A 21,539-nucleotide genomic window follows, 5' to 3' on the forward strand; every position below is an offset into this window, starting at 1 on the left:
AGTGAAACGGCTGTAGTTATGAAGCCCGGTCTGCTGCATCTGTACCTGGCTATGCTGTCCTTTTAATGCCAGTTTTTGAAGAATAAAGATTTGCTATTACCTGATGGATGGCGAGTGCCTCCTGACATCTTCTTTTATCCATTTGCTAACGTATTTTCTCACCCGGGACCTGAACACCACCACGCTGCATTTCTCATTTGTCTACCACCACTCCTAAGCACCATTGAGTTCCCTGCACATAAGAGTAGAGCAAGTTGTGCCAATATCTGTCTCTCTACACCTCCAATATATACAAACACTCCCTCACAAGCTTCTCCCCCAACAACAAATGTAACACCTTAATGAGCTTTGCTCATTAGCAAATGCACAATAGCAAACACCTGAACAAATTATTTACCTGTTCTCAAGCAGCAGTCAGCAAAAACACAGATGTTGCAGTTGAAAACTCCAAGTCAGTCTACTGCAATATCTCCAATGCAATTAAAATAGCAGCACTTTGAATATGCAGCTAATGAATTAGGCCAGCTAATGAGTCTGTGCCTATATATACACACACTCCCTCACAAGCTCCTCCCCAACAACAAATGTAACACTTTATGGAGTTATGCTCATTAGCAAACGCACAAAAGCATAACACCTGAACAAATTCCTTACCTGTTCTCCAGCAGCGGTCAGAAAAAACACAGATGTTGCAGTTGACAACTGCAAGTCAGTGTTCAAGTCAGTCTCCTGCAATATTTCTCCAATGCACTTAAAATAGCAGCAAGAAAAAGAACTTCCTCTCTAGTATACAGCAGTGGATAAGTACTGAAAGGATTAATATTTTTAAATAGAATTAATTTACAAATCTGTTTAACTTTCTGGCACCAGTTGACTTAAAAAAAAAAACAGTTTTCCACCAGAGTACTCCTTTAAGTTGAACATGGCCACTTTAAGTGGCTGTGTTCCTCAAATCCTCTACAAAATGCAAAGCTGCCCATGTAATAGGAACCAAAGTTTGCAGTAACCTCTTTCATATGTGAGCCACATCAATGATAACAACTTAGATGAGTCAAGAATGCCAATTTGGTAAATGAGACACAATGTGGCGACCTTTTCTGTGGCTGCAAAATAGGGTAATAGGAGGTTGACAACTGTAGCAAATACATGAATGTTACTGAACAAAGATTAATATAATCTAAAAGTAATAATGAAGCCACCTGAGTATAGACCAGAGGAATGCTGATCCAGTCATATCCAAACAACCTTCCACACTGTGTGCGCAGAGAGTTCAGCTCCTGAGGAAGAGAACAGGTGACAATGCTCAATAAGTCAATCCAAGGTTGTATATTAGTGAAGACTCATTTACTGTTAATGGCTAAATTGTGTATAATTGAAAATATCAGAATGTGAAAACCCAGTGTGTATATAGTAGTCAGACACTCACAAATCTAAAAGATAAAGAAAGAAAAAAATAGAGTCTCCTCTATTCTACGGAATGGTTCTGAAAACCAAGGGGACTTCAAAGACTTGGGGTGAGGTGTGCCCCTTTATATTACTAATTTGCAAAGTTTTTCTCCAGAAGGAAAATAACTTGCTCTATAGTGCCATCTACTGGAGCTAGCTTCCCTGTAAAGAAGTGTTTGACCCTTAAAGGACCTAAAACATAATTTGGGATTATATGCTAGTTAAATTAACCGGAAACAGCTGTTTATGCTGTCTACAGACAGGTACTGTAACTCTCTCATTTGGAAGACATTCTGGTTGGCATATCATCCCCAATCATGTTTTAAATGGGCACTGCCACTTTAAAAAAAAAATTTGGGCATGCTGTACAGACATGTCAAAAGTTTTGAATAGTCAGGATCTGAGTCTTAAAGGGGTACTCCTCTGACCAGCATTCGGAAGTAAATGTACCGAACGCTGTTTTCGCACTGCGAGGGTCAGCCACGCCCATCGTGACATCACGGCCAAGGCCCTCAATGCAAGTCTATGGGAGGGGGCGTGACAGCCGTCACGCCCCCTCCCATAGACTTGCATTGAGGGGCGTGGCCGTGATGTCACGAGGGGGGTGACTAAACCCTGCAGTGCGAAAACAGCGTTCGGTACATTTGCTTCCGAATGCTGGTCAGTGGAGTACCCCTTTAAGACCATGACCGACAGCCAGAATAAGCTGGGAGAAGAGCGCGTTAAGCAAGGCAAACTTACAATGTAAGTCTATGGGATTGCCTTGGTCAGCTACACTTTTCTTCCCGCTTGTTTTAACAATTGGTCAGGGTCTGAACACTTTTGACCAATCAAAAGTTTTGACATGTCTCTAGGACATGTCAATAGTTTATTAAAGTGACAGATACACATTTTTTTCAAGTTAAAACATAGATTTTATGTGAAGCTGTGTGTCTTGTTATACTTGGCAAAAATGCCATGATTAGCAGTATAAGTATGTGATAGTTCAAACCGTGTTACTGTTGCACTTTTATGTATGTCTGTAGAGCTTTTTTATGTAATGTATATCCGTAGAGCTTTTTATGTATGTTTAGTTGAGCTTTTATATAGATGAAGAACTAAACATTTTGTTTTTACAAGTTTACAATCTAGGAATCTTTCTACTCTTTCTGCTGCTATACAGACCAGGAGTCGGCCTCTTTAGCCTCCTACATGCTTGGACTGAAGACTACACTTTTCCAAGGGAAATGTATTGCATAAAGTGGTGAGCTGATTTTTCTATTTTTATTTACATACATTTGCTTTTACACTAGAAACACAAGTCACAATTTTGTGTTATGGTTTGAATGATTCATCTCCCTTACTCTGAGAATGAGCGTCAGCACAACACTGTCACGTATTCTCCCCTCTGTCCTGGCTGTTACTGCTAGGTTAGCAAACCATACACAAGGAATCCAGAATTTGTTGTGAGGAGAAGAAATAGCATCAAATTTCATATGTTCAGCCGGTGTCATAAAGCCTGTGGTGATAGAAAAGCAAAAATATTAAGACAGTCTGACCTATAATAATTTTCCTATTGCCTTAAAGGGGTTGCCCAGCAGTAATATGAGCTCCCCCTCTTCACATTAATGGTCTGGCCCTCAGCAAAAAGGAGGGGAAGGGGAGAAGGGAGCGGTGCTTTAAGGAGACATCACAGCTACAAGCCAGGCAGCTCAGCTGTAATGGAAGATCTGTTCAGTATGGCTAATAACATTATTCTATTAAGTTGCATTAATATACTTTTGAACCCCATACACAGGTTGTTCAAGTAAATACAAAAGAAAGCTTTGATAGATGCCCAAGTGTTTCACTGACACTGGTACCCCTGGTGGCAGCTCCAATGTAGCAGGATGCTGTTTTTTCTTCTATATGGAGTAGACGGCTATTAAAGAAGGGTTTTGACCCCAATATTGCTGTCATATTTGTGATTTTTTTCTTTTATCCTTTCCCATGGAAACCTTGGTACCAGATAGATGTTGACATTGCTGACTAGAATGTATGTGTTTGCTGGCCCCAGCTGTCATTTCAATGGGGTCTACATTCTGATTGTGTTCAGATAGATTAACATGGAAAGATTAGTTATGTGCAGTTGCAAATCAATAGCACTTTGCTTGACCATTATTTTCCAGTGGGTCTATTTGTTTCCATTTACGTCTCTGCCTGTAACCCATGGAATTGTGCGATAGGCAGATTTAACCTGCATTTTACTGTACTTGTAATTGACATCCATCGAGCATCATACGTACCGGCATTCACAACATGCTGCAGAGTGGGGAATCTCTTATAAACAGCAGTACTAACTGAGCGTAGGATAAGAACTCCAGCAAGACTGGCATAGCGCATAAGTGTTCGTCGCATCATCTTCCCTCGTTCATCTGTGCCATGTAAATTGCTGGACACCAAGCACATGAGGCGGTCTAACCAGGGGACACTCTCATACTGGGCCCACCAACGGGAGACTACCAAAGTCACATAGAAACCTAACAGAAAGTGAAGACAAAAGCAGAACAGAAAAGTTGGAAACCAAAAAGAAAGCAATATCCCTTATCAAAATGACTTTAATATGTTTTATATAATAGATCTTTCTAAGTGATGACAAAAAAATCCCTCGGGGATTACCTGTAATTTAAGGTGGATCAGTGATGGGAAAGGAAACATTGCATAGTTTCTATTGAAACCAATGGACTTATATGTAATACATGACAGAGTATGAGTCCTGTGTAGGACTAATGACCAATACATTTGCAGTTTGTATATCTGGGGGTTAGAACCTACTGATCAAATATTCATGGCCAAGCCTAAAGATAAAGCATGAACTGTTAAGTCCTGGAAAGACCCTTTAATCTTTTTTTCTTTTGTGCCTCAGCATGGAACACAGATTTGAAATACAATTACAATAAAATGAATGTTCCCCTGGGCGCATTGTTGTCCTCTCTGGATTAATGCAGTTTGTATAAATCACAAAAAAATTGGGTAAAAACACGTGTAATTTGCTATGATCAGATTTGGCTCTTTTATAATCCAAGATTTTTACGTGACTTAGATAATAAATTCGAAATTTGTGGATCTGTTAACAAGGAGCTACTGTCAATTACCATCAGCAATACTTATATAATGTTAATCTATAGCAAATATATTAATATTCACAATTCTATTTTCTTACTTTGCATATATATATATATATATATATATATATTTTTTTTTATCAAGGGATGAGTCTACTATTAATGTTTTGGGCCCTAACCTGACTGTAGTTACTGTAGGTAATGACTCCAGACTAAAGTAGTTACTCTAGTAAACTGATTGCGGGGGGTCCGACCACTGGGATGTCAACAATCTCTTACCTCTGAGTGCTCCAGCCCCCCACCTTCAGAGACCAGTTCTACAGTGACGCCCCGCCAATCACCGACCTCAGCGTTGTCAGTGATTGGCTGAGCGGGCCATCACTGTCGAGGCTAATATGTTTCAGAAAGTGGGGGCCGGAGCGTTCAGCAAAAAGAGACAGGACCTGTTCTGGAGATTGCAGGGGGTCCCATAAGTCATACCCCTCTGTGATCAGACACTTAGCTCCTAACCTGTGGATAGGGGATATGTTTTTAACAACTGAATAGCCACTTTAATGTAGGTAAAGCATACTAGAATTATTTCTTAAAGGAAATATGTTATCGGTATCACCTGCACAGACAGGTAGTGCAGGTGACACTGATGACAACAATACTTATCTGGTCCTGTGCTTCTCTGGCTATCCTCTTCGGTATCTTCAGCTCTGGGCCCGACTTGGAGCATGGGCGGAGCTAAGTGACATCACTAAGCTCTGCCCATGCTCCAAGTCAGGCCCAGAGCTGATGGTACTAAAGAGGATAGCCCAAGAGCCACTGCACGGAACGGGACCAGGTAAGTATCATTCTTATGTATATAAGGGTTTTTTTCATGAGACAATACCTTTGTATATGTTAGGCACATACAGTATACGGTTGAGGTAAAAAAAATAAAAAATGTCGCAAGGTATGCATGCATAATAGTACATTCATTTCTTACTGGAAACAAGAAAGTATGTATACAAAGCTATCAGTCCAGACCTGTAAATATTCCCTCTTGTAGGACGGCATTGTTGAATGTAGCTAAGAACTGTTAATCTGATTATAAACTTGCTTAAACCCCTCATGCATGTGTAGGCAGCAGTGTTTACCGGTGCCCATAGTTTGCTTACACAACTGTTTAATGACTACTAGATGTGTAATAAGTATAATGCATGCAATGGTGGGGGTAAAAATGTATATGGATGCAAATGTCGGGGCTAATCTGAAGTGATAATCTGATTACGTGTAATCTTGCATAACTAAATGTAATGAGTGAGAGAACAATCCTTATATATTTATATAACATGCAGTTCTGTCAGGTCTTCATGCCCCATTCTGCACCAGTTTTGGTCTTAAAGGGGTACTCCGCTGCTCAGCGTTTGGAACAAACTGTTCCAAACGCTGGAGCTGGCGCCGAGAGCTCGTGACATCATAGCCCCACCCCCTCATGATGTCACGCCCCGCCACCTCAATGCAAGTCTATGGGAGGGGGCGTGACGGCTGTCACGCCTCCTCCTATAGACTTGAATTGAGGGGATGGGGCGTGATGTCATTAGGGGGTGGGGCTATGCCTTCACAAGCTCCCAGCTCCAGTGTCCGTTGTTCCAAACGCTGAGCAGTGGAGTACCCCTTTAAACTAAAGACTTTAATAATCTTCTCTATAAAAGCAGAAAAGTAGTTTGGCAGATGTCAGGCTATGCCCTCCTACATATTAACTTGTGCTATTAAAGGGGTACTCTGACATCAAGAATAAATATATAAAATTCTGCAGTAGTATATAGCATTGATAACCTGTCTGCCCCAGTTCTGAAACCACCAAAAATTGCTTTTTTTTGTTGCTATGTAATTCTCTCCCCTACCATGTCCTCTCACTACTTGCTCAGTACTACAATTCCCAAAATGTATTGCTTTCTAGCTCTTATTCACAGCCTCCCGATTCTGCCTATTCCCCTCCAACAGCACACCTGCCAATTTCTCACCCAGGGCAATGGTGATTTAGGCTGTAGGGGTGGAGTCAGAGGTGCCGATATCACTCAGGGGGCGGGGCTAGAGCTCAGAGACAAGATCCAGCCACACCTCCTGAGACAGCAGAGGATGACACTTTGTCTTAGGGGAGAGGGAAGAGGCGGGAGCTGCTGAGATAACACCACACTGAAAATAGAACAACTACACAACTTCCTGTCAGGGGTAGATCAAGCTAAAACATTCTGAAGCCAGTTCAATTTGTAAGAACACTATATTAGCAAGTTATATAGTGATAATTATATTTACAATTTTCTGATACAGGAATACCCCTATTATCATAGAAAGAAATTTTTGTAGAAAAAAAATGTGCTGTATTTACATACAGTACAGTCAGTTAATATACTAAGTTATGAGACACATTGTAAGATGTAAAGAGTATGCAGACCTATAATGGTTGCATCTGGGATCTAATACTTTGGGGGCCCATATTCCACCCAGCAATATGAGCAAGTATTTTCAAATGGGTTGTCCAGGTTTAGTAACAAAAAGCACTTGCTATCTTCCAAAAACAGCACCACAACTGTCCACAGGCTGTGTGCAGTAATGCAGTGCATCACAATCCATCTAAAGGGGTACATTTTGTTCCGAACGCTTGGAGCAGGCGGTGGGGGGTTGTGACATCACGGCCATGCCCCTTGTAATGTCACACCATGCCCCCTCAATGCAAGTCTATGAGAGGGGGCGTGGCAGATGCCACGCCCCCTCTCATAAACTTGCATTGAGGGAGCATGGTGTGACATCATGAGGGGCGTGACGATGGCGTCACGACCCCCCGCCGCCCGCACCCAGCATTCTAAACGCCGGGTGCTACACAGAGATCGCGGGAGTCCCATCCTTTGGATAGGGGATAAGATGTTTAGGGGCGGAGTACCCCTTTAAATGGAGTTGAACTGCAATACAACATGCAACCTGTGAATAGGCGTAGTGCGATTTTTGAAAGAAAGCAGACATGTTTTTCTGATCCAATAGATCTCCTTTAAGATGGGGGTGAAATAGCACAATTCCTCAATACTGGGCAGTTCTCACTTTACATGAAGAATCATCATGTTATACAGTACATGAAGTCATTGGTGGTTAGGTTGGGGTGTAACTTTTCCACCATAGACAAGGATATTCAAATTATGTGGCAATAATGTAAATGTAGATGAATTTACATCCTATAGTAAATGAGGTATTCTTTCAAGGTCACGTGAGCCTTACCTAGGACAAATGATACCGGGATCAGCTCTGCATAGTTGTCGCAGTACAGGGCTAGCTTCTCAAAGTAAATCCTCTGCTGCTCATTAAGAAGGAGCCTGTAGTATGGATGGAGAGAAGTAACAGGATGGTGATCAATGGAAGGGTTAATTCCCACATGGTAGATTTTGATGCAGAAATGTCTGCAATTACTCCATTTCATTTGAATGGAACCAACTAAATACTGTATCCTAGCGCTTGTCTCTGAAACGACTCTATTCGGATATTTCAGCAGAAAAATCTGCTGCATGTTAACTAACTAACTAAATAAATAACTAAGGCTGGGTTTCCACGTAAAATTTTGGTCAATGTTTATAGCCAAAACCACAGAAAAAAAGGTGCAAATCTTTCCATTATAGTTTATCTCTATGTGGGTAAGACTTCTGGTTTAGCCAAAAATACTGCCAAAAATGTGTAAACCCAGTCTAGTTATAGATCAATCATCAGCAATGGGAATTAACAACATGGGGAAATTTATCAATGCTTGATACCAGAAAACTGGTGTAAAAAAGTAAAAGTCACAAAAATGGCTTCTGTAAAAAAATGTTACTTTTATACACAATGGCCCTTATTTACTATTGTAAACCCGACATGTTTTGTCAGGTTGTGTGCCAGAATGTGCGCCAGAATTGAAAAAACCCCGACCAACACTCCACTCTTAGTAAATCAGGGCCAAAGTGTCAAACATTGATAGATTCCCCCATAGTCTTTTAGAAAGTTAAGTTAAATAAATATTTTAAACTATGGGGGGGATTTACCAATATTTGACGCCAGAAAACTAGCTTAGGGCTAAGGCTTTGTCCCAGATTTTTCTATGGTGTTTTTGGAAGTGTATTCAAAAGGAATGGGAAATATAAAGTAAGGACTTATATTTCTCCTTCCTACTGGATCCACTCCTGACTTTGGCTCAAGAACTGCAGTGGCAGTTTTCCCAAAAACGCTAGAGAAAAATCTATGTGGAAACCTAGTCTTAAAAACAGCAAATTTTTGTGCAAGCATTATTTCTGCACAAAAAGTGCAACTTTTTTTTACACTAGTTTTCTGGTGTTAAGCATTGGGTAAAGTCGCCCCCATGAGTTTATAGAAGCACCAAAGTCTGAATGACAAAGATTGTAAATTCCCCAACAGAGAAATAAACAATGTAGTAGTCACTGTGAGTCACTGACTGAACCTTAGAGATTGCGTAGTTTACAATAGATTGGTCATTTGTCACTAATCCGACTTACATAGCGACTATTTTACCAAAATATAAAGGTTAAGTTACAGGCAATGGAAAAAAAAACTATGATGTGACATTTGATACATTGATCCAGAGACCAAATTAAAAAACATTTTATATTTTGGGGTGAAAAAAATCCTGTCTTGTCACTGCAGCTGTGTCTCTGTGCAGAGACAAAATACAGGAAGTGTGGTTGGACAAGCAGGGCTCTGTACACTGAGGACAAGCAGGGCTCTGTACACTGAGGACAAGCAGGGCTCAGTATACTGAGGATAAGCAGGGCTCAGTACACTGAGGACAAGCAGGGCTCAGTACACTGAGGACAAGCAGGGCTCAGTACACTGAGGACAAGCAGGGCTCTGTACACTGAGGACAAGCAGGGCTCAGTACACTGAGGACAAGCAGGGCTCTGTACACTGAGGACAAGTAGGGCTCTGTACACTTAGGACAAGCAGGGCTCTGTACACTTAGGACAAGCAGGGCTCTGTACACTGAGGACAAGCAGGACTCTGTACACTGAGGGCAAGCAGGGCTCTGTACACTGAGGACAAGCCGGGATCTGTACACTGAGGACAAGCCGGGCTCTGTACACTGAGGACAAGCCGGGCTCTGTACACTGAGGACAAGCAGGGCTCTGTACACTGAGGACAAGCAGGGCTCTGTACACTGAGGACAAGCAGGGCTCTGTACACTGAGGACAAGCCGGGATCTGTACACTGAGGAGAAGCAGGGCTCTGTACACTGAGGAGAAGCAGGGCTCTGTACACTGAGGACAAGCAGGGCTCTGTACACTGAGGACAAGCAGGGCTCTGTGCACTGAGGACAAGCAGGGCTCTGTACACTGAGGACAAGCCAGGATCTGTGCACTGAGGACAAGCAGGGCTCTATACACTGAGGACAAGCAGGCCTCTGTGCAGTGAGGACAAGCAGGGCTCTGTGCACTGAGGACAAGCAGGATCCTTTACACTGAGGACAAGCAGGGCTCTGTGCACTGAGGACAAGCAGGGTCCTGTACACTGAGGACAAGCAGGGCTCTGTGCACTGAGGACAAGCAGGGTCCTGTACACTGAGGACAAGCAGGGCTCTGTGCAGTGAGGCTCTGTGACATGCTCCTGGCTCACATATAATGGTATTATCTCCATTATATAAAAAGTTTTTGCTAACGACAGGTGCATTTTAAGAGAACTAATAGTAATAATAGTAGGTTAAAAGGAATAACTTGTTACCTGTAGGTGATGCTGATGATAAAGTAGAAGCCAACAAAGATAAGGAACTCCCGGTAGAGTAATTTGTAGATACTGCCTCGCCATCGGAGTAGCAACCTGGAGAAGGTCCCCAGCTTGGCATCTGCCACACGATTACTGTATGTGACCGTCATGTGTACAGGTGCTCCTACATCTTGTATAAATAAGAAAAGTATATGGTGTGATACATGCAGCTATTATATTTGTTTTAAGTTTACAGTGTACCACTACAGAGGTGGAAAACTGGGATGTAAAAAGTTGGAAAATAATCCTTTCTGAAAGGCTTCTGGATGTAGGCCTAACAGGGACTTATATGAGAGTCTACAGTATGTTCTGGGGAAAACCTGATGAATGTGATGTTATTAGATCATAAGTTTTCCTAGGAAGACTCAATTGAGGACCGAGCAAATATTTAATGGAAAAATCCAGATGTTTGGCCTGCAAGGACATAGCAACTCAAGTAAACTATATAAAGCTCGGCTCCATTTACATTTTAAGCATTGCTATTGTTTTTCGACTACCTGACACTGTCTAATAAACAAAAAGCTTGCCAGGGTCTAGTAGAGTAAAAGTGATGAGGAGCAGGACTTTGCACTGGCCAGTGGCCATCCTTGTCAGCTTTGGCTGGTAAACATTGGCATATACTGGGAAAGAAAGAGGTGAAAAACCATATCCAAACTTTGTAATTTATTTGCAATCCTTCTATGATTTCCTCCCAAATTCCTATAAATTTTCAAGCATCCCTTGAATGGAATTTATCATCAGAAAGTGGCATATTCGCTATATCAGCATTTCAGTTTTTTTTTTTTTTTTTTACTTTATTCCATCACTTCCAATCTGTCAATTATCTTCTATTAATTTCATCTGCAGAAGTATGTCTCCAATATGGTCACCATCAGGAAAGTTTAATTTAAAAAATTCAAATGTTTACATGATTTATTTTCCCTTATAGACTATAACTAAGATTCTATAGTTTAGGAATTCCCTTTAATCTCTTCCTGCAAAAAGATAAAACGTCACCAACAGCGACCAAGGCATCTAAGTTTGTCAAAAGGAGGGGTTTCCTCTGTCAGCCTACCTATTTTCTGCATTGTGGTTATGGCATGCTATTGGCTTTCCATGTATCAAACACCCCCATGGCTGCCATAAAATTAAGAAAAATTAAGATCCCCTTGAAAACACACATCACAGTGGTAACAATATATAGGAAAAAGATAAAATGTTATTTAAGCTGCATCCCATTCTCTTGGGAAAAAAAATGTTAAAACATAAAATAATGGTACCCAAAAAACCCAAAACAAACAAACAAAAAAAATTTTTCCTTAACTGGCTATGTCAATGGAAAAAAAATTGTGGGTCTCAAAATGTGGCTACAGAAAGGCATTTTTTTCCTCCTATAAAACATCTTTTTACCCCAAACAAAAGTACTAAAACGCAAAAGCAAACTATGTAAATTTATATTACTTCAATTGGACCAACCCACAGAAAAAAGTGCACACATTATTTACGTTGCATGGCATAAAAAATTAATAAAATAATAGTGAAACTGCTGTTTTTTTAATGGCTCACATAATAAATTAAGAAGCACACAGTTATCGGTAAATTATACGTACACCAAAATGGTGACATTAAAATCAAAGCCATTAAAATGCTTTATTAACAGAATAATAGAACAGTTTATAGCTTGTAAAATTTGCTGATGAAAAAAAAAAAAAAAACTTTACCCTGAGGGGATTAAGCAATAACAGTCAGGAAACATTTGTGCACTTCAAAAACAACAGCCATAAGATGTATAAAAAGATATGTACAGTATCAGCTTTGTGCGTCACTGATGGATGCATCTAAGGATGGAAATTCAAAGTGCACCCCTAAAACTTTGGTCCATGCAAGTTCATGATAGCTGTTAAAACAGACATTCATTTATGTAACTGGACTTCAGACCCTTGACCTCCACCATCATCTGCTTGGAGACATTACCCAAAAGGTTATACAAAGACAATGTTATTCTTTAAATATTTAAGTTCCTATTATGGCACCCTATGCAGCAGCCTACACTGCCTATCCCTAATCCTGGGCATCGTTTCATTACTCATGACTGAATAAATATATATCTACCAATTTGAACAAGAAGACTTCTTTAGTGGGATGTAACAGGTAGAAGTAGGCAAAGTTGTATCTCAAATCAAGCCATAAAGGGGCTAAAAAAAGAGAGTTACCAAAAGGATAATGGGGGACCACCACTGGGTATGAACTGTAGGTGCACCGTCTTCATCAAAAACCATGACAATGTAGTATTTATGTGCCCTGACATGATCATCTATGTGTGGTAATAGTTTATGTGGTTTGATTTCTACGAGAGTTGATCAGACCAGTTGATATCTCGTATTAAATGGATATTCATTATAAAGATGTAAGTTACAAGTTACCTACCGGTCACCAATCAGACTTTATGTCCTACTTGTTCCTGTCTTCACCCATTAAGATCTGCAGCAAAAATAACCAAATCTGTTCTGTGGTCCTATGATCCCATAATCCGTTCTTACAGTGTTCACTTTGTTGTCCCTATTACTAACCACCCCCATCCCACAGTTCCGCGCACAGTTGTGGGCTTAGTGTGCGCGCAGCTCCTGGCACTGTTTTCCCTGGTTCAACGTAAACTGTTTGCTCTTTAAATCTTTTCCTGTTTGGATTTTCGTGGAGATTAATAGAGACAGAATTAAAAACTTCATAAGATGCAAAATAGGCCTAAGATATCCTTATAACGCCTTACTAAAATGTGGAAACTATTAAAGTTAAGTTTAAAGGGAAAATTTCATGAATGGACAACATTTTAAGAATGATTATATCAGCATTTTATAACAGACAGAGGACAATTCCAAGGACGATGCCACTGATAATATGTCCTTTGCAGGATGGATTGGTGAATCAGCCTGTATAGTAGTTTTTGTAGGGTATGGGACTGCTATGATAACCCATGTGCTATATGGACTTAAAGAAACTAAAGTTTATCTTGCGCCCCTTCTACCATGGGGGTAGGGAGTAGTTGGTGGAAACTATTAAAGGGGTATTCTGTATTCTAGTCCCTAAAAATAATCTTTTCTCCACAGGATAGGGGATAAGTGTCTGATTGAGGGGGTCCAATCTCTGGGACCCCCACCTTTTCTAGAATGGAGCCCCAACTCTTGCCGCTGCATGGAGCGTTGGGTTGGTAAGCCCTCTATGTATTGTGTATGGAAGCACTGGAGATACCTGAGTGCTGCACTCCCCAGTATTTCTCTAGCTTATATAGACAAGCTATGGAGCGCAAGTCGACCCACCGATCCATGCAGTGGGGAGATTCGGGGCCCCGTTCTGGAGATCACTGCAATCAGACACCTATCATTTATCCTTTGGAATCGAGCACTGTCGACCATATTCTTAAGATAGCTGTATAAACTAAGGCCTCCTTTATTTTAATTTTTTTTCTGCCATTTATTTATTCATGGTTTTGGCTTGTACAAATTCAGTTTTATCCATTCATTATATTTAAAACATTTTTAAAACATTTATTTTTAACATGTAGTTTTATAGTGTCTAAAGGAAAACATCTGTATCCCCCACACTAACTTGTTGTACAGGCCTGTAGTGCAGATGACATGGATTACAATAACACCTAACGGTGCCTCCACTTTGCCATAATCCCCGTTCTTCGGCACATGCAATCGACATGCTCGGTGCATGTGGGGCGTTCTGAAGTTCCCCATGCAGTGACGTCTGGCCGGCATCTCCCCTGTGCTTAGCTTACTATGCTGTAGAATGGTGCTCCACTCTGCACAAGGAAGGAGGCATTACCATGAAGATGCCGGCCCCTTGTCACTGTCCACAGGGGCTTACGCAACCACATGCTCAGCTCAACTGCATATTGCTTGTTAGTTTTAACTGTGTATGCAAGCAAGAGGGATTGTGGGAAAGTGCATCCACTGTTGCATGGCAACAGCAGGGTAACAGCTCAAAGAGGAAGCCAGGAATCAACCGCATCCATGGGGGAGAAGAACAGTACAGTGATGTAGGTCATTTTACCTAAAAATTAAACAGAACAGTCCCGGCACCAGCTTCTTTGTTGCTTCATCAATTTTATTAGTAATATAGCATATTAAAGGTACACAAGACGCGTTTCGAGGTATAGCCTTTCTCAATGCAATACTATATTACTAATAAATATAGTATTGATGAAGCAACAAAGAAGCTGGTGCTGGGACTATTATGTTTACTATCTATGCTAAACCATGAGCACATCACCTGCACTCGAGTGCCGTCCTTCTCTACATACACATTTTACCTAAAAAGACCCCCAGAACATTTGCACACCTTTACATATATGTATGTGCTATACATCAACTTTGATACCAACTTTGCTTCATGGGAAAGCTCATTTAAAGGGGTATTCTGGGTTTATACATCTTATCCCCTATCCATAGGGGATAAGATGTATGATCGCAGGGGTCCTGCCGCTGGTGACCCCCGCGATCTCGGTGCAGCCCCCGGCATTCCGTGCCGGGCGCTCCTTCCGAGACGGGGACATGACATCATGCTCATGCCCCCTAGTGACGTCACGCCACGCCCCCTCCATTCATGTCTATGGGAGGGGGCGCCCGACACAGAATGCCGGGGGCTGCACCAAGATCGAGGGGGTCCCCAGTGGCGGGACCCCTGCAATCATACATCTTATCCCCTATGCTTTGGATAGGGGATAAGATGTGTAAACCCAGAATACCCCCCCTTTAAGTCAGTTTTACACTTTAAGGCTTGGCTCATGCTAGATAGGTCTGAGGCAAAGACTCGGGGGTCAAAAGAAAACTAACTGAGGTTCTTTGAAATAGAAGATTGTTTTTCTCGTGCACCCTGGCTCCCTGGCCAGCTGATGTGTAGGGAATTGTCTTATACAAGTTAACAGCTGGGCTGCTGGAGGGGATGAATAGCTAAAGGCCCTATTACATGGGGTGAATTATGGCTGAACAGGCCTATATCGCTTTGTGTAATAGGGCTAGTGATCAGCCACTGATGGCCGATCGAGTTACTTTGACCTGCGACTGTAGAAACAAGCTCCATTATAGAAGATCGGCGGTCATTTATAGATGGGCTCTGAAAGTCTAATAGGGCCCGAAGTCAGTTCTGTATCTCTACATCTTAGAATGATTTGAGGCTTTAGAGGTTGGACTTTCGCCAATCATAATGTGATGACAAATCCTAGCGACATCTTCACTTTATAAGATGGACAGAACCTCTGTATTGTATCATGGCTGTCTAGGCATAGCTTCAGCACTGAATGTGTAATTTTATTTTATTTTTTTATAATTACCAATAAAACTATTCAAATAATAAGTCAGGGACAAAAATGAGCATACACAAAAAGTACTATCAATCCAGTGGTAGAAAAGAAAAGGCAGCACTCACCGCTCCGTATCATCAGTGCTTTATTGTGAATCTGTAATGGGGGTTCACATAGCGGGTGCTTTCATTGGCTTGAGCGACATATGTTTTGCGCCGATCAGCGCATCGTCTGGCTCCTCATAACAAATACTATCCTCGAGTAACTGACAATGTCAGGGAGAGGTAATGGTGCATTCTTTCAATAAACAATCATAATGGGTGTACATAGGGTTGTCACCCGGCCAGTATTTTATCGGCACAGCCGGTATTTTGGCCAGCCTGCTGGTGTTTTATATTATAATACCGGCAATGCAATGGTCAGTATTTATCCAACCAATCCTCCAACTCCCTGAATGTTGCACCATATACTATACCAGTGTTTTCCAACCAGCAAGCCTCCAGCTGTTGCAAAACTACAACTCCCAGCATGCCTGGACAGCCAACTGCTGTCCTGGCATGCTGTGAGTTGTAGTTTTGCAACAGCTGGAGGCACCCCTGGTTGGGAAACATTGACCTATACTATATATTACTATACATTCCAACATGCTGTGAGTTGTAGTTCTGCAACAGCTGGAGGCACCCCTGGTTGGGAAACATTGACCTATACTATATATTACTATACAGTCCAACATGCTGTGAGTTGTAGTTTTGCAACAGCTGGAGGCACCCCTGGTTGGGAAACATTGACCTATACTATATATTACTATACATTCCAACATGCTGTGAGTTGTAGTTTTGCAACAGCTGGAGGCACCCCTGGTTGGGAAACATTGACCTATACTATATATTACTTTATATTCCAACATGCTGTGAGTTGTAGTTTTGCAACAGCTGGAGGCACCCCTGGTTGGGAAACATTGACCTATACTATATATTACTATACAGTCCAACATGCTGCGAGTTGTAGTTTTGCAACAGCTGGAGGCACCCCTGGTTGGAAAACATTGACCTATACTATATATTACTATACAGTCCAACATGCTGTGAGTTGTAGTTTTGTAACAGCTGGAGGCACCCCTGGTTGGGAAACATTGACCTATACTATATATTACTATACATTCCAACATGCTGTGAGTTGTAGTTTTGCAACAGCTGGAGGCACCCCTGGTTGGAAAACACTGACCTATACTATATACTTCTATATAGTCCAACATGCTGGGAGTTGTAGTTAGTCAGGCTATATCAGGGCATCCTGGGAGTTGGAGTTAGTAACTAACTACAACTCCCGCATTTAATTAAAAAAAGCAATCAAAAAGTCACATAAAAACAAATGGTACTGTTCAAAACTACTGATCGGGGCGCAAAAAATGAGCCCTCATATAGGCCCATTAAGAAAGTTGTAAAAATGACAGTGGAGAGAATGTGCCAAACTTTGGCGAAAAAAGACACTGTGCCAAAGCATTGCGCCAAAGTTACGTGAAAAAAAAAACCTAAATCATTTGATAAATACCCCCCATTATGAAGTGCCGATCGTGTCTACAGAGGGAGATTCTTAATATGGACTGTCCATGAGGGGAAAAATCTCTTAGTAAGTCTCTCCTTATCCGAGAGGGTTTCAGTTCAGTCCATTTAAAACAAAAATTTCACCTTACTAGTGATCAAAGAAAGTGAAGGAACAGAATCCTGCATCCATAATTGTAGAATACTCTTCCATGTGGCTGCTGTCCATACATAGAGAAGGCGTTTAGTAGGAAGAGACAGTTGGTTAGAACCGGAATCCCCAAATATATCAAATAAAAACCAATCTGGGGTCAATGTACTTCATATGTAGATGTGTGATGCAAGCATAGCCCACATGTCACAAATATGGAGGGTAATCCTAAATACAATAAAAAAATATCTGCTACCTGCAAAGACCATTTGGGATGTTTCAGCCATCAATGTAGGAGAAAAATACACCCTATGAAAGATCATAGGAATCATTTATTTGTAGCTATTATAATGTAGTAGGGTAGATAGTTTGACTGTGGCCATCAACAGGTCTTGTACTTAATCAGACCAGAGGTCACACTCATAAACACACTCTGTTTTAAGGATTTATAGAAAGGGGTGGCGTGCCATTAAAAAACAAAGGATTACCCTAAAAAGAGAAAGTCATAGTAATACCCTTAAAGGGTACCTTTCATCAAAAAAAACTTTTGATATATTATAAATTAATGTATGCAGAATAACCTTCCATTAGCATGTTATTAAAAAATATGCTTCATTCTATTTAATTTTCCACGTTTAAAAAGTTACCACTAGGGGTCTCCCTACCAGTCCTTTTTTTTTTTTTTTTTTATAGATTTCAGACTCATGCTGGAGTCCTAAATCTCAGACTGCAGCCGGGACACAGACAAACTCCCTGGCAGGGAGCAGTGCTGAGTTTGTCTGTGTCCCGGCTGCAGCCTGAGATTTAGGACTCCAGCATGAGTCTGAAATCTATAAAAAAAAAAAAGGACTGGTAGGGAGACCCCTAATGGTAACTTTTTAAAAGTGGAAAATTAAATAGAAAGAAGCATATTTTTTTAATAACATGCTATTGGAAAGTTATTCTGCATACATTAATCTATAATATATCAAAAGTTTTTTTTTGATGAAAGGTACCCTTTAAGTATAAGGAACAAGTTTACAAAGTATTCAAGAAATCCTCAGGTCTGAATGGGTCACCAGATGAGTTGGTTATCTTTGAGAATGGGAGGAGGCTCGAATTCCCCTGTTAGACCCCCAAAATAAATTGTCGAAAAGTCTATCAACCTTGCTTGAGATACAGACATTAAAGGGGTACTCCGGTGGAAAAACAATTATTATTATTTTCTTTTTTAAATCAACTGATGCCAGAAAGTTAAATATATTTGTAAATTATTTCTATTAAAAAATCTTAATCCTTCCTCTATTTATTAGCTGCTGAATACTACAGAGGAAATTCTTTTCTTTTTGGAATGCTCTCTGATGACATCACAAGCACAGTTCTCTCTGCTGACGTTATTATAATAATAATAACACTTTATTTATTGTTGTCCTTAGTGGAATTTGAACCCAAGTCCCCAGCACTGCAAGGCAGCAGGGCTAACCACTGAGCCACCATGCTGCCCTTAGCATACATCTGCTATGCACGGTTGCTAAAATGGACAGAGATGTCAGCAGAGAGCACTGTGCTCGTGATGTCATCAGTGTTCCAAAAAGAAAGGAATTTCCTCTGTAGCATTCAGCAGCTAATAAGTACTGGAAGGATTAAGATTTTTTAATAGAAGCAATTTACAAATATGTTTAACTTTCTGCCACCAGTTGATTTAAAAGAAAAAAGGTTTTCACCGGAGTACCCCTTTAAGTCTGGCATCATAGCTTGAAGTCAGTTGGCCATAATTTTAGTAAGCAATTTAAAGTCCACATCAATATTTACAGTTAATATTAGTAATGCATACAGTAATGAATTCCCTTATAACAGTGAGCCTGCCTGGTGACAAGTGCATTTTAATATGGCCTCTGTAGCACATTGCTGGTTATTATAACTGGCCACAGCTTACTTCTCCATGATCCTATGCTCTGTGCAGTACACTGTGATGTTATAGTGATACTGCCCTCTGCTGGCAGCATCCATTAAAACTAAAGTAATCATGGCTGTGTCCGCAGTTTGGAACATGAATTACAGCTGACAGTTTCCCTTTAATGGTCTATTCACACGTACAGTATTCCGTGCAGATTTGATGCGCAGGATTTTCTGCTGAAGATTTCAATGTAAACTGAACACAGCTTGAAATCCTGCGCATGAAATCTGCGCAGAATACTGTACGTGTGAATAGACCCTAAGGATTATGCTATTTGTGAGATTTCTCTGTAAATACCGGTATGTCTTAGGAGCACTTGCCCGCACAAAAATCCAAGACTCCAAGTCAAATCATCCCATGATGCTCAGCATTTTGTTGATGGTATCCACTTGGATATCGATAGACCGCAGGAAAAAATGGGGGACACAAGAAAAGACGTTACAAAATGGTTTATGTTTCAATGTGATGTAGTGGTTTTATCGTGTAGTGGTCATCTTGTCTGCTTTACACTCAGAAGGCTTGGGTTCAATGGCTTTTCAATGGTTAATATTTATATTTTATTGTAGATGAAATAAAAAGGTTTGTGTGATGACTTTGTAAGAGCACATAGTTTTATATTAAGGGGCAAAAGTGTATGCAGTAATATCAGGAAGTATTACTTTACTGAGAGAGTAGTGGATGCATAGAATAGTCTTCCTGCAGAAGTGGTCGCTGCAAATACAGTGAAGGAGTTTAAAGGGGTACTTACGTCCGAACGATGTTTTTGTGCTACCGGGTCGGTCATGGCCACACCCCCTCAATGCAAGTCATAGGAGGAGACGTGGCCAAAACATTTACTTCCGAACGCTGGCCAGTGGAGTACCTCTTTAAGCATGCATGGGATAGGCATAAGGCTATCCTTCATATAAGATAGTATTCAGAATATTGGACAGATAGATGGGCTAAATGGTTCTTATCTGCCGACACATTCGAATTTTCTATGTTTAATTATGAGCACTAGATTATTCAGAAAGGCAGTGTTTCTATTTTAGCGGGCACCCAGGGGGTCTGATGGAATGAGAATAGAAATCTATGGTTATTAGTGTAGAGTACTTTAAATATTTTTTCGAATTCTGGCAAACATTGACAGGTTTTTATAAAAATAAGGACTTTGCTGCAGCAAATATGTAACCTGCAGTGCATTTTGTGCTATCAGAACCTTCAGTGTCCAGCAGTATCATTTTCCCCACAAGTTAATACACTGCTATTTATTAATGTTTTCTCTGAATTAAATAAAAAAAATCAATATGATGAAATGGAAGGGTTTCCAGACAAATAACTGTTTAACTGTTGTAGGATAAAGCTATTTGGATATGGCACTTAAAGGGGTATTCTGGCCTTATACATCTTATCTTCTATCCAAAGGATAGGGCATAAGATGTATGATCGCAGAATCTCAGTGTAGCCCCTGGCACTCTGTGCTGGGCGCTGCCTCCAAGACGTGACGTCACGAGGGGGCGTGGCCCCCTCCATTCGTAACTATTGGATGGGGTGTGACGGAATACCCCTTTAAACATTGACTAAACATGGGGGCGTGACAGCCATAGACATAAATGGAGGGGGTGTGGTGTGACGTCACATCTCGGAGGCAGTGCCCGGCACAGAATGGAGGGGGGGGGGGGCTGCACCGAGATCGCGGGGATCCCAGCGGCAGGACCCCTGCGACCATACATCGTATCCCCTATCCTTTGAATAGGGGATAAGATGTATAAGGCCGGAATACCCCTTTAAGTCAGTATTCTGTTTTAGTCTAAGCGATGTATTTAATTGACCACTGAATAACCAACATAGTAACAATGTTCATATTAGTAAAATCCAAACATGTAGGAACGCTGCTGGCTGACATGCAATAAAGAAGCGATTCCCAAAAAAGACCTGGTGAGTGCTTCATTCTTTTATATATCCTGTTTGGATTTTACTTTGGACATTCACATGTGAGCACCGGGAGGGTCATTATACCAGGAAAGCCTAGCGGGATATACTACAGGGGAGTTGCAGTGCTGGGTATCATCGGTCTTGGACTGTCTGTTCATATTACTGAGTTTATGGTTTCATGGACATTGATGTATATTTCTGGAAACATCATCACTGAAGCTTGTTGGATGTGTCGATCAGACTTCAAGAAGGACTTGCAGCCTGTTGTGTTCTATTCTCACAGTTATAGTCATGTGGTAGCAATGTAGCCAAAATTCATGGGCTGTAATGGAGAGGAAGTACAGATGCCCAATGACACTTGGGAAACTTTTCGCACTTCTTTTATATTGTACTAGCTGAGTACCTGCCGTTGCCCGGTTTT

General features: G+C 41.0%; 2 protein-coding genes across 8 annotated transcripts in view; one reads left to right on the forward strand and one right to left on the reverse strand.

The window, feature by feature from the left end:
* BEST1 (bestrophin 1) overlaps positions 1-14,187 on the reverse strand; it is a 31,139-nt gene extending 16,952 nt beyond the window's left edge. The window contains exons 1-6 of one of the 2 annotated variants that reach the window (XM_056526770.1): positions 14,053-14,187; positions 10,251-10,422; positions 7,770-7,864; positions 3,711-3,944; positions 2,790-2,944; positions 1,200-1,277 (exon numbers count right to left, since the gene is read on the reverse strand). In XM_056526770.1, the coding sequence (XP_056382745.1) occupies positions 1,200-1,277; positions 2,790-2,944; positions 3,711-3,944; positions 7,770-7,864; positions 10,251-10,402 (714 nt within the window). In that variant the 5' untranslated portion in view covers positions 10,403-10,422; positions 14,053-14,187. Of the gene's footprint in view, positions 1-1,199; positions 1,278-2,789; positions 2,945-3,710; positions 3,945-7,769; positions 7,865-10,250; positions 10,423-12,698; positions 12,921-14,052 lie in introns of those variants that run through there. The other variant, XM_056526769.1, reaches the window with a different exon arrangement.
* Positions 14,188-14,219: 32 nt separating this feature from the next.
* RAB3IL1 (RAB3A interacting protein like 1) overlaps positions 14,220-21,539 on the forward strand; it is a 141,358-nt gene continuing 134,038 nt past the window's right edge. For 2 of the 6 annotated variants that reach the window (XM_056526776.1, XM_056526771.1), the window contains exon 1: positions 14,274-14,313. Coding sequence is in view for 1 of the 6 variants with exons in the window: in XM_056526773.1 (XP_056382748.1) it covers positions 14,288-14,313 (26 nt within the window). In the remaining 5 variants the exon portion in view is untranslated. Of the gene's footprint in view, positions 14,314-21,539 lie in introns of all 6 variants that reach the window. The other 4 variants (XM_056526773.1, XM_056526775.1, XM_056526777.1 and 1 more) reach the window with 4 other exon arrangements.

The sequence above is a fragment of the Hyla sarda genome, chromosome 6 (genome assembly GCF_029499605.1).
Source record: "Hyla sarda isolate aHylSar1 chromosome 6, aHylSar1.hap1, whole genome shotgun sequence".
NCBI lineage: Eukaryota > Metazoa > Chordata > Amphibia > Anura > Hylidae > Hyla > Hyla sarda.